General features: G+C 35.3%; 2 protein-coding genes across 2 annotated transcripts in view; one reads left to right on the forward strand and one right to left on the reverse strand.

Annotated features, from left to right (window-relative positions):
- Nucleotides 1–8,635, reverse strand: part of LOC121738404 (zinc finger protein SNAI2-like) — a 55,624-nt gene extending 46,989 nt beyond the window's left edge. Inside the window, exon 1 of the mRNA XM_042130431.1 lies at nt 8,556–8,635. The gene's annotated coding sequence lies outside the window, so the exon portion shown is untranslated. The remainder of the gene's footprint in view (nt 1–8,555) is intronic.
- Nucleotides 8,636–9,684: 1,049 nt separating this feature from the next.
- On the forward strand, nt 9,685–10,841 carry LOC121738860 (lymphocyte expansion molecule-like). The gene has a single exon (XM_042131119.1). It carries the CDS (start codon nt 9,735–9,737, stop codon nt 10,794–10,796), a length of 1,062 nt encoding a protein of 353 aa, XP_041987053.1. The 5' UTR covers nt 9,685–9,734; the 3' UTR covers nt 10,797–10,841.
- Nucleotides 10,842–17,271: the final 6,430 nt, after the last annotated feature.

A 17,271-nucleotide genomic window follows, 5' to 3' on the forward strand; every position in this document is an offset into this window, starting at 1 on the left:
TAAAAGTTTTGTTGCTTTTGTCCTTGTGAATGAGATATTGCTATATTTTAGACAATTTTATACCTTTTAACACTATTAATCATTAGCAGTAAACTTTATTTACAAATTACATACTTATTTTTTTGGTTTTAGAATATTATAATCCACTTCAAAAGTTTTGGCTCCACTAGAAGTTCACTTGAAGAAGCGTCTTTAATTTGTTATGTGTTGTTATAGTTTTCTCTATGCTTATCACTTAAAAGTTAAAACACTTCACTAACACTTAACAGTAACACACGACTACCTTAAATACTTAAATGTTCTATGTTTTTTTTATTATTATTTTATATATGATATATAATGTATGTTTAAATTAGTTAATATATAATTATACATTATTACTTAGTCGAAATCGATAAAAATCAAAACTCAATAGTATTAATTTTTAACGCGTTAAACTAAACTTTTCACTTGTGATAAAGTTTATAAATTACGTAACTCACAGATTAAAAAAAATGAAGAAACAACATTTTTAAATTAATTAATGTACTTGTCATTTCGAAAAATATTTTTAAACAAAATAAATCACATCAACGAGGAAACTTTATTGCCTGGGGCAGTTTGATAAAATATAATCAACAGGTCTGACGGAGCAACCTGTAGCACGTCAGTATGCACCAGAAATGCACTACAAACTAGTGCCGAATCGTGTCCACGCACTGTGCGGGGAAATTACATGGTGGTACAGAAAGCTCAATTCGCCTTTATTGCAAGGTGATAAGGTTCGAAACTCAGTAACTGTACACTCGGGTCCTTCGTTTGGGCGCAACAAATATATTCACCTGGAGCCCTACTCCAGGCGCATCATATTTGCGCGGGTGCAAAATACAATCCCATCAAAAACATCCTGTAAAAAAACCAAGTCTCGCAACTCAGTCTTTATACCATAAAAATGTATGAGATCCATGCAATACCAAGTCGGTTAATTTATTCAGTCCCTACCTAGGGGACCTTCTGTCTCAAGTTATTACGTAAGTTATTATCATATCAATATTAAAAATCTTTCATGTTTTAAATAAATAGATCAACTTGGACATAGATAGATAGATATCTCTCTACCGACGATAAACCGGAGATATTGATGGTACGGGTACAATGATTCATAAACCGCAAATGTAACTTTGTAATCCTATACATTCATATGGGATTACAAAGTTATTTACGAAGTTAGTGTATCTAGAAAACTGGACAGAAATTTTGAAATATTTGAATTTTTCCTTGAATTTAGAATATAATTAGTGTTTAGTTTAAGTGTCTAAAACTAACACTAATTATATTCTAAATGTTAAGGTTCTATGTCTGCTAGAAGTACCTTAGACTTTTGGTGATCGGTTAGTTAGTCAGTCAGTGACAAAATTAAGAAACTTTAACAAGTTACAATTCTTAAAGTACTGGTGCAAATTGAATAAAATTTTAAATATACCGTGTTTATACAATGCTTGCTTAACAACTAATTCTGGCTTATTGGTTTATCCACAACGAAGTTATAGGGGGTCAAAAAGAGCCTGAATTGGTTCGAGAAAAGGATAGTACGGCCGTGCCGCTTTTTTACTCGACTTGGAGGGGGCACTGCCGTGCCCCCAGATTATAATCTAGTGATATTTTAAAAGTAGTTCTAGTTAAACTAGTATTATATTTTTTTTATGAAATAAGGGGGCAAACGAGCAAACGAGCAAAAATAGGGGAGTGTAGGAAAGGGAATAGGGTAGGGGATTGGGCCTCCGGTAAACTCACTCACTCGGCGAAACACAGCGCAAGCGCTGTTTCACGCCGGTTTTCTGTGAGAACGTGGTATTTATCCGGTCGAGCCGGCGCATTCGTGCCGAAGCATGGCTCTCCCACGTATAAAATTGTTCTGAGATTATAATCAATCATTTACAATGCTGTAAATTATTAATTTTGTATTTAACTGAAGCGAAGTATTCAACAATACTTCGCTTCAACTTCAACTTACGTAATTTTTAAGGAAAACTCAACAGTTTTCCTTAAAAATTACGTAGTTCGTTCGATTCGTTTTGTGTTATAGTACAAATGTAAAAATAATTTCAATATCTATAATCTTTAAATTTTATCATTCCTATAAATAACGGAAAAAATCGGTTAAGTTTTAAAACACTTGTTAAGTTTCTGTAATTAAGTGAAAGACGTAATGTTCTTGGAAAAAATAAATAACTTAAAGTCAGTGCCATATCCATTTGCAATTTGAATAAATGTATAATATGCTGTAAAAGGTAACTATTAAAATGCTTTTAACATAAAACTCGGTTTAAATAATTAATATTATAGAGGTAATAAAATTTACTTTACCAGATTTTACACTCCCCAAAAGTAATCAATTTATGTTTTAATGCATCATCCATCAGTTCGGCCAGCACAGCTGCAGCACAGCGAGTTAAATGTAAAAAATATAATTAATTGAATTTTTCAATTATTTACATTTAACACTATCCTATTTACATGCAAAAAGGATTGAAATAAATTATAAGCAAAAAACTTTTTGAAAAAGCTTTTATTTAAATACTTTAAAAAGAAGAAAATAAATTTCTCCTTAAAAATTTTAACTATTAAGTTATATCCTCAATATTTTATACAATTTGCATGATAATAAAAGCTTGTCGCGTGATTTATAAATATTAAATACTTTTATAAACTAGTACCTATTTATCTGAGTAAATTTATGCTATATTTTTTATTTTGTAAAAGTAAATAAATACTGACAGATTGATAAGTCTCGCGACAAGCTTTTATTATCATGCAAATTGTATAATATATTGAGGATATAACTTAACAGTCAAAATTTTTAAAGAGAAATTTATTTTCTTCTTTTTAAAGTATTTAAATAAAAGCTTTTTTTCATAAAGTTTTTTGCTTAAAATTTATTTTTTATTTTTTAGTTAGGTACCTATCTCTGGCTAGATTTCCAAGTCCACTTGATTGTAATTTGTTTTGTTTCAAGAACTTGATAAAATATGATTAACTTAAGTCCTCGATTTTGATCAGTAAAAAAATCATGTCTTTATTTAGTGAGTTGCAATATTCCGTTTATTTCTACACGACTAAAAAATTAAATTTCACTTTTGGATACGACATGACACGACACGACACGACACGAGACGACCCGACCCGACACGACACGTCACGTCACGTCACGACACGACACGACACGACACGACACGACACGACACGACACGACACGACACGTCACGACACGACACGACACGAGACGACCCGACCCGACACGACACGTACTTACATACATACAGAGCAAGTTAAATAAAAGCTTTTAAAATGATATTTTAGACGCCTTTTTTTAGGAAAAACGTAACTAGTAGTAAACTGGTTAGGAAAAAAATTGTATTCTTGCATTATATCAACGGTTTTCATCCATACTAATATTATAAATGGGAAAGTGTGTCTGTTTGTCTGTCTGTCTGCAAAACCGGTTTTGCTGAAATTTGGCATGGAGATATTTTGAGTCCCGAGAAAGGCTATATGAATCCTATCCTATAATAGGATAGTTTTTATCCCGAAAAAATGTACGGTTCCCGCGCGATAAACGAATTTTGGTGCAACGGAGTTGCGTTCGTCCTCTAGTATAATAATATGTTATTTTCCTATCCAATATCCTGAACCAATAACTTACCATTATTTTATAGGGTGAGTTTTGGGGAGAAATTCAAATTACGATGACCTTTACAATTTTTCATAAATGCATAGAACTAGACTATATGATATTATGGTATTACTTAACTTTTCACCCAAGATCGACTTTAACCTGGATCTTAACGTGGGCGTTTCTTACATAAGTATATGCTTTACGTATCCCCGGCGGATTGGGGACATCGGCCGGGGTATGTGGGACTCCCCTGGCGTACGGTCTACCCACCAAAACCCCATGGTGCTCCACTACCCGCTTAAGCATAAAGCTTGAATTAAGTATTACTGGCTAAAAGCCGATCTTCATTTTTCCGTGTGATAATAATCTTTAAGGCAGTTTTTTCACATTTTAATAGTAACCAAGCCTTGACTGACCGATGATAACACATCTACATATAAATAAAAATTACTATGTTAAAGCACAAATCAATAGGCGTGATAGTTTTTCCGTAAAGTGTACCACAAAAGTTCTCAGGTTGTGGGATATACTAGGGTTCACTTCGCTCGCCCTGACTAGAACTTGAATTATTTAATCCTACCGCAAAAGCATGTGGTCCTAACTCCTAAAAAAACGATAATATTTAGCTAGGCGCTACGGCGCTACGGCGCTACGGCGCGGCGCGCGGCGTGCTACGCTGATGCTACGGTGCTACGAATGTCTACGAAAGATAGCTACGTCAGTAAAGTAGCACGAGTACGGTCAACGAATAATAAATAGTTTTTATTATTCGTATAATGACGTCTTACTGCACTCAGAGACATTTAATGATGATACTTCAATTTAATGATGAGTTTGGCAGATAACGTATGGGGCTCATGTCAAAATTTTGAATTAATTACATTTAAGTAACTATAATTGTGCTATAATGTTCCACTCTGAGTGCGGCAGTGAGTGCGGCAATAAAGGTTTGAACAAACCTACGCGACTACGCGAATGCGAAGCGGGAGCGTCAGTACAAAACACACGTTTGACAATTTGTCAAATGTGTGTTTTGTATTTACGCTCCCGCTTCGCATTCGCGTGGTCGCGTAGGAAAAAAAAAGGTTTGGCCTAAGCCTTAGTCTTATACAGAATGTAACAAAACTAAGTAAGTGATAATACTTTAGGGTGTGTTCCTTGTAGAGAGTTCACTGTGAAAGTAGCAGTGCTCAAAGACCAATTTTTTTACTGTTGTACGGGCGACTGTGTGAGTTTGTATGTTTGTTACTTCTTCACGCTTAAGCGGCTGGAGCGATTTCGACAATTTTTACAAGGAGGTAGCTGACATCCTGGATTACATTTTTAACCGACTACATAGGCTACATTTTTAACCAACTTACAAAATGGTGGAGTTGTTATGTTCATTATTATTTTTTATGTTCAACGATTACTCCGCCGTTTGGGAACCGATTACTATAATCTTTTAACTAATTTTTTAATAGATAAAGACACCACTATAAAAATAAGTATTCTCAAAATTTCAGCTTCATAACTTATGTATAACTTATGTTATGAGCCTTTAGAATTGGATAGTCAAGTCTATTTATTTATAAAATTTCCAAATGTTTGTTTACCATTCGATAAGTTATACATTTTTAACATTTTTTCTTACGAAACCACTTTATAAACGCAATACTTAACATAGCTATCGAACAAAATCTTCCCGCGATGCGTACAATCTAGCTAGGCATGACGTCATAGCTAGCTAACATTTTGTTTAGAGCATTTGGGAAGGTCTACTTTATGATGGCTTTTTTTAAGCTATCGGAGTCATTTTTTTACTAATGTTTCTATTTTAAATGGTCCTTTACTTGCCTACTTACCAACCAAAAAAATATTGTCGTCATGCATATTCCCTATATCTGAGTGATTCTAGTTAGAGGGGCTGATTAAAAAAAATCAAAATTGTTTTATTTCTGAATAAATTTAAAATAAATGTTTCAGAATGTCCTACATGATGCCTACCACCGGTTCGGGAACTAACTTTTTTATTTGTAAAATTGTCTGACGCCATTCAATACGCACTCGGCTATTATGTAAAAATCTAAAAACGTTCACTTTTTGCGAGCATGGGTGGTTGGAATAGAGTTGTGGTTCACGCACCGAATAAACTAATAAGTAATAACTCAATTAAGTATTTGGAAGACGTTTTTGAACGAGTGTTTAAACTTCCGAGCCTTTACCTAAATATTGACTGAAACCTGTATATCAAATTGCTTTCGTGTGGCGCAATTTACAATTTTCTGAGCTCTTCAAAACATTTGCTTATTAGGCCTATAATTAACTATTTTAATAACGAATTTCTGAATACTTTAACAAAACCTGTGTACTTACAACATGTAGAATCATTTACAAATATAAATGCAGCACGTTTATATAAAATTCAATTTCAAAGTTTCTTTAGACATTTGCGAAGGTACAGCCTTCACTTCTCGATAGATCGATAATTTTACATCATTTATAAGCTTGGAAACAAGACAACAACATTATAAAGACTGATTTTAAGTATACCAATATCTTATGTTCGGCGAGCAAATAAAAAAAAAGCTTTCTATCTTTTAAATTATTATGATAACTCTACCTATTAAAACAACTATGATGAATATTTGTGGTAGTCCTTGAAATTTTCCTTCCTTCTCAATTAGAATCAAAGGGCATCAAAATTGGAATAGGCAGACTAACACCGAAATCCTTTATCTGGTTTAATACCTACATTCCAAATTTAAACGAAATTTTATCAGCTCAGTTAAAAAATACTCTCGCAATAATTTAATAATTTTAAATTTAAATCGCGAAGCGTCCATAGTTATTATATAATTATAATACATATACATTTATTGTCAATGTTAATGTTAAAAAATATGAAATGAAAATGAAATGAAAATGAAAAAAAGGTTTATTCAATAAACAGATACAGCTATCATACATTTTTTTTTCTGCCAAACTGTACAACAGTTTGTAGGCAGATTTCGCTCATAACAATTAATTATATGTAGCTAGGCATTACAGTATAGTATATAATTTAATAACAATGATATCAGTAACCTACCAATTTAACTCCTAGGACATATTATTATAGATTATTAAAATGATCTATTGGAAGGAAGGAAATAGAAATCTATTTAAATGATATATTATTGGAAGCTTATTAAGGGTGGGTTGCAACAGAGGCGTAGTAATTATAGGTAGTTAAGGTTCAGGTTATCGTCAAATATGGCGTCCATTATGGACTTTTACTAGGGATTTGACAGTTCATTTGACTTTTTTTTTCTTTTTTTTTTATGAAATAAGGGGGCAAACGAGCAAACGGGTCACCTGATGGAAAGCAACATCCGTCGCCCATGGACACTCGCAGCATCAGAAGAGCTGCAAGTGCGTTGCCGGCCTTTTAAGAGGGAATAGGGTAATAGGAAAGGGAAGGGAAGGGAATAAGGGAACAGGGAAGGGAATAGGGTAGGGGATTGGGCCTCCGGTAAAATAATATATATATATGTTATAGTTAAAGTTAGTTGGTGCTACCCACCCTAAGTTTACAAGTAGTAAACGAGTCTTGGACGTTTTTATAAACTTAAATAAACTTTATTATTGAAAACCCCAAAAAAGTTTTATAATAAAATAGGTACCAATTGTCTGAAATTATTATTAGAGAAATGTATTCACAAGTAAATAGCGGTCGCGGGTATCAAGTTCAATGTCAGTTGTGGCCTGCAGAGTGCAGACTGAATTTGACATCAATCTTGTTTGGAAGAGTGGTCACAAACAATAGGTCCACCGTCTGCCTGAATCAATATCTAGTAACCATTGTTAACATTCGCGCAAACAAAGGAAGTCATTAAAATTTGTTTCGATTACAGGAAAACACTATGTAGGTATGCTGAAATGACTAACTCATGGCCTAGGTCTATTTTATTGTTTTAAATATTTACAGATTGTTTAGGAACTCAGATGCCTTCCATGAACATGGACATAGAATACTTAATAAAATACTTACTTAACTACTATCTAGTGTCGTTACTTTGTTTCGAGCCGAAACATAAAAGAAAACTGTTGCGTGACCAAATCCGTAAGTGTTTAAATGAATAATTATGTCAATATCCCTAATAGCGATAGATGACAAAAAAAATTACAGCATGTTGAAAGAAATTATGAAAGTAATAAGTACCTACTTATAATACGAAGTAAGCGCCATGTTCCTGAAGCCTGCGCTACGCCGCACGAATCTGTTCAGTTATATTTTGCCCCCGACTTTTATAAGAATGAACCTTATGTCATTGAAATAAAAGTCGTATCGAAAGTGAAATAACCCCAAAAGGTCTGTACACTTGCTTAAAAATTAATACACCGTACTGTCTCCTTATACATTATTAACGTTGTTACAGATGCCTGATAAATATTATACTTAAAGCAAACATGATGGAGAAAAGAAGCACAGCTGGCTTTAAGATGATAAACAAAGAACTTTAAATTGTTAAAAATCTTTGTTTCCCGAATTTAAAATGTAATAAAGTGAACACAATTTTCTATTACAGCTATGGCATTTTTACTAAATTAAATAAAAATAAATAAACCTAACCTTAATAAGTTCTTTGAAACAAAAGAACATCGGCGTAAAATGCCGACACAATTTTGTATACTTAGATAGCAAAAAATTATGTTATTAATAATCAATCACGCTTTAGGCTTGTTAATGAATTTAAATGATATAAGGAACAATTAATAAAATAAAAAGTTTATAGCGTTGATTCGCTGTTTACGCATGCGGCAAAATTACGCGCGAACATTCGGAAGTTAACAAGTTTTGTTATTTTGTATCAGCGGTTACAACTTATACATTCGCGCTAACGGCACTCGCTGGCGGTGTAAGATGGGTTTTACTTACCTTTTGATTCACGGCGCCTCCATGTTAACAGGTGGCCCTCGCAACAAGTTCTGGCTACAGGTAGCGGGCGTGCGCTTGCATCAGAGGCCCGCAGACGACACGCGGAAGCGGCACGTTGGGCGCACGCGCGGTCGCCACCCTCCCCCCATCGATTTTCGATGTGAAGGCGCGGTGTTTACTAATGCAGACTACCGGCCCCCTTACGAGTTTCCCCAATTCATGCGTTTCATCCTGTAAACGCTCGTAATGCTACTGTTAAGCGTGCCTTTATATCGTTGATAAATAACAGATTGTATTAATTGTAAACGTCTTCTGGAATTACTGCAGTAATTAGGAGGTTGCTCGCGTTTGACCGGAAGATGGCGTTTTCAACTATTGTCGTACTAATTAATAGTAATTTACGACGTTGACTTTGGCAATTAATTAAAGGATTGATGGGCCAAGTGTTTGATTTCCTTTTTCAGTTTAGTTCAGATGTTCATGTACCTAGTATCTAAGTCCTAGAATTGGAACACTGACCACTGTAGCAAGGAACTACCAATATTTTTTATACCTAACAATATTATCTAAGTCTTGACTCCTTTCACGGTTAGGTAAGACTAAAATATATAATAGGCATTTTATATCTGTGCTAGTATAGGACCTACTAGATCTGCCTAAAGCTAAAGCTAAAATGCCTCATGACCAGCTATTGACTAAAGATTTCGCGTAAGTTATAATCAGAGAAATTGATGTGTAGGACCCTCATAGGACCTGTAGGTAGTGATAGAGAGCGAGCGAGCCTACGTTATTCGGTCAGCTTTTGTCAAGCCCACTCGACAGATTTTGACAATTATCGTAACGATTTATCTCCTCGCTGTTAAAATCGAACGACAAATTGTACGTGTGTAGCAATATCGCAAACGATTTTACGTTCAAAAGATCGATTGGACGATTTTCTTGACGATCGATCGAAACGACAAATTGTTCCGTGTACCTTGTCACTTAAATGTAAAAATACATTGTCACTTAAATGCCCATGAATCAATTTTTCAGACTTTTTTTACTCTGTACATAGTTAGGACACAATAAATTATGTCAATGTCAGTTGTAAACAGTAATAATTATTTGGCCTAATTATTCATCAAGCATCTACACATACTTTAATAGATATTCAATTTTTTAAATGTCTAAACAGAAATGGATAGAAGCTTGCCGGCGTCGATCAACACAGCACCTTTCGGTAGCGGTTCACCGAGGTTCGGTAAAATCACGCTTCATCCCTGTCTAGATCGAAGCGGTTTATACACGAAAAGGCCCCAAGCATGTGATCCATGTTTATACCGTCCAAAAGACACGTCCAAAATATGCGAATACACCAAAATCAACCAAACGGGCAAAGGACCGTGGAGGCATAAAATCGAACTAGAGGAGTGGGCCAAAAACTTGGGATACCGCAACACTGCGATACTTCGAGAACGAAAATGGTTTAAATCTATCCTCGGACCGGCATGGTACGAACGCAAAGATGCTGGGTCGATAGCAAAAAGCCCAAATTTCAGTAAAAATCTCCGATTTATAACCGTCATAAATAATGCTCCACCACCGGGCACATATCACAGGGCTAAATCGTACAAGGCACCGTACGGCCCGCACTCCAGTATACCATCCTTCGAGTGGTCGGAACCCTGCAGATTTAGAACTAAGATCGTCGATTGGTCTATAGCTCCTAATCGATACAAAGTCAAAGACGGGGGTAGCATTGAGGAGAAATCGAGGACAGTGGTGTCCACTCGCGGCCCTTACGATTTGTTCACCGGTCCTCGCGACAACACCACCATAAGGAACCGCTTCAGCTCATCCAAATGCGTCTCCGCAACTTGGCCTACGAAGCTGAAAGACACCCTAGCGAGGTATGAGAAGTCGCATTTCGGTGAAATGAACAAAACCAACCGTGAATCGCCTTATAGAGGGCGCAACGCTTTGGTGGACTTATCCTTGTGTCTGAAACGGGCGGAAGACCCGAGTCCGGCGCATTACACGGTGAATCCGCCTACGGTTTTGAAGGAATGGGCATATCCCTTCAACAGCAGCTATGATAAGCCGCGTGGACACGTACCGGCTACAGTTTGTCCCGGCGTCGGAAGGTACAACATAAAAACTAAACATTGCATTAAGGGACATGGTCATAAACATGTTTTTTTGAGCAAACAAGGAAGAACTATCGGCGCAAACCTCCCACAACCATTAAACTCTTTCTAGTATTTTAATAAAAATATTTTATACTCTTGTACTTAAATGTTATAAACCAACATTGATCTAGCTGCGCTAGGTAACCAAGGACCTATGTCAATGATATTAACTATATGGTAAAAGCTTAAAGTCAATAATGGACGCCGTATTCAACGATAACTGATAAACATAACCGCAACAGCAACAGACATCCGTCAAATTCTGTGGTCAAATACCAAAGTTAAGGTTAAAGTTAAGGTAACCTTAACTATAACCATAACTTTGACCATCACTGTAACTATAACCACGCCTAGCCGCAGTAAAGATCGGAACGGCATAGCAGGCCTTCAGTTAATCTCCACAGAGATTCTATACTTTCGCATTTCTGCTGTGGCCATGCTAGAGCAGCTCGTGCAACCCACCCTTAAAAATATTTTTTTTGGATTTTTTTCTAGTTAAGTCATTAATTGTTAATATTATTCCCTTCTTTACTTTTTTTTAAGTCGCTTGAAATATAAAGGTATTGTAATAGGGCAGCCATTCTCAATGTGTGCTTCGCGAAGCACACATTGGCAATGTCACTAGTAGGTACTTACTCAATGAGTTTCTAAAATACTAGAGTAGCAATGATTCTCAGAAATGCGTAACCACTTTTTTGTTCAAAAGACAATGTCAAGTCATATATTCGTTATGTCATTATGTATGTGAGATATGCCTGCAGGCATCTTCGAAGTGGCAACGCGTGTTCTAGTTACGTTAGTAACATAGAATATCATTGTACTTACTAGTGAAATTTCTACAGGCAGCATGGAGTCACTTTACAAAACCACAGTATAGCATAATATGTCATATTGCTATACTGTGACAAAACTATCGATATCGGTCATCGGATGTTCATTTGACAATAATTAACTAGCATTGCAAAATGCTCTTACTTTTTTTTCATCTTAAAGTGACTTTCCGATCTTTAAGTGGGCGCCTAGACCTACAATAATATTGAACAATATCACGTATTGCGAAATATTATTGACCGTCTAGGGTTGATATTGAACATCGCGCGCCTTCATACCCCATGCATACCCCAATCAAGTTAGACATTTGAGGTTGCATAAATTCGCACCAAGCTGAAAATCGGTAAAATTGTTAAGAACAGATTAAAAATGTTGAATCGTTTTAATATGTATTTCAAAACCGGCCAAGTGCGTGTCGGGCCACGCGCAATGTAGAGTTCCGTAGTACCGCCACAGAATATATATTAGTGTACCGCTAGTTTTTGATAATTTTCATGATCAAGTCCCACCCAACCATACTGTCCACTGCTCACTGTCCAGATCTATTGTAGGGGTAAGTGCTTCAAGGGCTCCGCAGTAGGTGTGTACCAACACCTTCTAAACCGTGTAAAAGTGGGCCAAAGGAGTTTGGGAACATCTGATTTAAAGCCTTGTCGGCAGTCGGACTATAAACTAACTTTTATAGTCCGACTATCTGTAGTGGTGGCGTAGAGTAAAATGAAACCTATAGACTATGTCGTAAAGTGGTATTTTATTTGAATTTTTGTCGGTCGTAGTCGTGGTCCGCTTGCGGCAAAGATCGGAAAGTCACCTAGGGTTCCAGCAAAAATTTCGCTTTTCAAAGGAGAGCTCCGTTACCAAAAAGTTTGAGAACTGCTGTAATAGTGATCCCTGGTAAGTAATATACTCTCAGGTACTCGATCCATGATTCAAAATGTATAGTCTGTCAAGAAAGTGAAGAAATTAAAAAGTGGTAACATCGTAGTGTCATCACTTTTTCTTAGATTGATTTGGGAGGGATGACACTACGATGTTGCCACTTTTTAATTTCTTCACTTTCTTGACAGGCTATAAAACAATCATATTCTAATACAATGAAGAAAACGATTTATTTGCATTGATTAGGCACCGAAACGACTGGACAGATTTTGATGAAAATTTACTCATTCGCCACGGCGAAATTGCCATATTATGAGGTCATGTTCAGAACCATAAAGTGAATATACCTAGCGGAATAGATCAACAATCTTGAGTTGTCAAACGAAACCGAAATTAGTTTCATCTGTGTGTAAAAATATGTGTACGTATACACTTACACAAGCATGACTGAATCTCATAGAAATCATGTTTCTATGAGATTAAATTGTCAACGTGCGGCACGCGTGCCGACTGGACGTCAAAAAAAGAGTGCTGCTGTCATGTATCACACGTCTCTTTTTACCACGCTGTGTTACTGGTAGTGACGTCTCTCTTGCTCAGGCCTTTGTTTCTCTATTCCGCTAGGTATATTAACTTTATGGTTCAGAACTGCCTAGCCGAGTTGGCGCTGGTTGACTGCGCGGCTATGCGATGCCGGTCTGTTCCCGAGTTGATAGCGCGTCCGATCCGATTGAAGTCGATAACTAAAAAATTTGGCTCGTGCTCGCTCACTACAAAATATCGGCTCGGCGCGGCTCGTGATATTACGCGCCGTGAGAAGCCAGCATAATAAGAGCCCCGTTCCTGTCATGCGTGTTATCGCCCGTGCGCAGATCTGGTCCTCATGAAAGTTGCCCGCATCCTATCATTTCATAGATGTTTGTCCAGTCATGCGGACATCACGCGCAGTCTGAGCATGTTGTCACCCACATGCGGACCATCCGCGCGCGGGTGACACAACACGCATGACAAGAAAAGCGCCCTTATATTTTAACTGTAAAACTGTTAGTAAGTAAATAAAATTTCCTTTTTTTTAAATGGCCATTTTTATTGAGGAACAAATCTAAATTCTTTTAATAAACAACGCTTACTTTAAGCTCCTCGCTGTACATTAATAAATATCAAAAAAACTTCCCGAGGCTCGCATATGAAAACCTTTAGTTTTGCTCCCCAATCATCGAAATATTTATTTTAATTCCAATGATCTATTAATACTATTGTATATTTTACATTACTTAACGACAATATCTGTGATTTAACATCGTCGTAGCTTATTAATAAGTGTAGAGTGCATTTAGAAAACCACCCAAGGCATCAATCAGTACAAGCTTACATTCTAAATGCTGTCTACACACATACATAGTTACTTTTAAAAATATTTATAACGCTGACAACTTATGCGTTATTTGTCTTAAGTTTCTCACTTAACAGATAAAGACAACCTCTATTAAGTAAATATTTTTATAAGTAAGCAAGTCAATATAAAATTAACTAACAAACCTATAACAAAACAAGTTGGTTCACTTAAAAGTAAAAAAAAAAATTAGAAAATATATTCCTACTGCTAACAACAATTATTATTGTATCTGTTACATTAGAAATTATAATAATTCTGGATTTAAGTTTCTGTCAATTGCGATATCTAAACGAATAATTAAATACAGAATTATTTAACTTAACTATATATTATACAGTATTCGTTAGATTATAAAAATTTAATCACAGTTTAATAAATAAGAACAGATGAACAGCTACACAGTAAACTTCCTTCCACTTTGGTTTCACTACAATAATTAGTATTTAATGCGCGCGGTGGGCACTGGGCACACTCGGCGGCGGACGTGATAGACGCGCGTGTATGTTTAAGTGTTCTTATTCTGTGATATAATAATCATGTTGCAATTATATTGAATACAATCCAATAGTTGCTATACAATTATATGGAATAAATTATGTTATAGCCTTTATGGTACTAAGAATCTTTATTTTTCATCACTTTAGAGTAACATCGTTTTGAAAGTAAACAATAATTGTTCACTTTTTGTTCACAACGCAATCGCACTTAAGGAAGCCTCTAGTATTTATAATTTTTAATACTATACTCAATATATTTTTACAAACCTATTAACATTTACATGAAACATACAATATGATATACAATGATTCAATTTAGCCTCGGCTTGGCTTAAGTGCAATTCGTTTACCCTAAACACTGAACTTCAGTGTAAATATATACATTATACATAATATGTTGTGCTAGAACCTACGTGAAACGAAAATATACTACATTTTAATGTTTCCCTGTGCATATTATGCTACAAATTTCGCCGAAGACCTGCTCCGCTTCATAACATTTTGAAAGGTATGTTTTCTTTTCATAATGTCAAACCAATATAAAAACATACCTTAAGTTATGTACCTATGATGAATATCGAAAAATGAAATGTTAATTTACACACTAAAATTCACACTAAAAGTAAAGACCGAATGGTTTCGGTGGATCTGTGATTTACTTTACATTGAATTCACACAAATAGGTATGATTCTGAAAATCACATTATTCATTTGCTTGCAAACTAGGTATTGAAAAAAAGATATTTGGACGTTAGTATAAGTATTTAACACTTCCACGTAATATACATCTGGATAGTGTGCATAATCCACAAAGTATAATATAATTTTATATAGTTAATCAGGGTAAGTTCGGATACAGGGTAAGTTCGGATACAGGGTAAGTCCGGATAATTCAAGTTAACGCTAAATTAAACTACAATTACAATAAGTACTACAGTTTGCGGTTGCATTTCAGTATGGCGTAGATCTATATATTAATACGTGAGCCAAAAACTTTGTATCCCTTTTGACGAAAAATAGGCAAACGTAGGTGTATGAAATTTTGCACAGTTATAGTTAATATGGTGAAGGAGTGCATCGAGCTAATATTATTTTGAAATAATGCTTTTATCATACATTTTTTTAACAAATAAAACATTACACACACTACAACACACACACTAGGAAAAATGACAGATTTTTGAGTGACAAGCCTTTACATACGAATTTTACTCCTTTGTTTATGGTTGAAGTCTGTTGACAACAAGGTGACAAATTGAAAATGAATTATGTTTTTTTTTTATTGAATCTTATAGACAATGCCTACACGGCCAGTCTGAGATCAGCTGAGTCCCAGAGACAAGAGTTGAAAAAAATATGATAAAGTCAATATTTTTTACAAAATATAGGTAGTAGTCCTAAATTAATGTCGTTGAAACTAAGGTCGAATTTCGACCATTGGGCGATCTCTAGTATAGTTAATATGCCCGTAGTGCCAGGCAAAAAAAATACGGACTAATTTATTTATAAGTTGAACTATCCGGACTTACTCTGTGTCCGAACATACCCTGATTCAGGAGCGGTCCGAAGGGGGGGTCACAGGGGGCATGACCCCCCCCCTCTCCCCCCCAAAATCTAAGATCAAATTGAAAAATCTCAAAATCTTGCCAAATAATAAAAGGAATTTTTTTGTTATAGTGAATGACCCCCTCCAAAATTTCAGGCTGCGACCGTGCCTGCCCTGATTAACCTAGCTTGTGCTGTGCCCGCAAAGTCGTCACCATAGCTACTGACGTAACGTGACTACTATACCAAGCTCTGTCGGCAACATTTCGACGTAATGATTCGAAGTAATGAGAGTAACGCATTATTATAAGTTACTTAAATTAACTAAAATTAACAGAAATAAAAGGTACGTTGGCTCGCTTGCCTTTATAATTTATGTAATAACCAATATTTTTGTCTACTACTTTAATCGACGTATGAGAGAAATTGTATAGAAAATAGTGTTTTTTGTTTACACGCCATCTTTATTTTGTTCATACATTTCAACTGTCTCGCTCTATTTTCATGCAAAAGCTATCTCTTTCACTCCTTTGAAAACCATGGCCTACGCGATTTCGTGGCGTCATTCACGGCCAACTTAGTATGTAGAATCAGAAAAAATCAGAAGAGCGCGAAGAAAATTCCATCAAGTCTTCATAAAAGCTCTGGTAAGATGCAATAAAGCAGTAAAGCACCACCGGAATAACTTTTCGTGCCTTTTTCATTGCTTTAAGGGATATATTTTAACAAACTATGAATTACATCTTTCATTATATTACATTTTTACATTTTATATCAAAAAGTGTTTAGGCAAATTTTCAGATCCGATTGGACGAAGGAATCGACTGGTTCTATACAAAATTTACCTCCTCCCCCAACTTTTTTTTTCCTCCCACTTTTTTACCGCCCAAATTTCATGTCTCTACAATCAGTGATTTAGGCTGTGCGCTGATTCCACATGCATGTCATTCGATACAAAGGATTTTATATAATTATATAGATATAGATATTAATTATCAATAGTCCATCCTTTATAAAAATGTGTGTGACTTTTACCAATACCATTTGATAACAGAAGACATTTAAAGATTCTTAGGGATCCCTAGTCCCAAGGAACTACTTATCTTCATTCATTAAGAATATGGTAAAAACTAATTAGTAAATTGACGAAAATGTTGTTGCATTATAAGCATTATTCTTGGTATTATAAAATTACGAGTTAGCGTTATTGGCCACCAGGCGGCACCAGACATTTAATTATGATTTAACTTCAATAATAATTTAACGAAGATTTTGACAGCTTATGTATGGGGCTTATGTCAAAATCTTCATTGGATTACAGCAATAATTAATGTTTGTGTGGTTTGTGGTCAAATTATTTAAAAAAATTCCAGGAGATAAAATAGAATATAAAATAA

This window comes from Aricia agestis, chromosome Z, assembly GCF_905147365.1.
Source record: "Aricia agestis chromosome Z, ilAriAges1.1, whole genome shotgun sequence".
In the NCBI taxonomy this organism is placed as follows: Eukaryota; Metazoa; Arthropoda; class Insecta; order Lepidoptera; family Lycaenidae; genus Aricia; species Aricia agestis.

Bases quoted from the DNA above. Each gene is read 5' to 3' on its own strand.
- LOC121738860 (XM_042131119.1), top strand. From the start codon at position 9,735: ATGGATAGAAGCTTGCCGGCGTCGATCAACACAGCACCTTTCGGTAGC.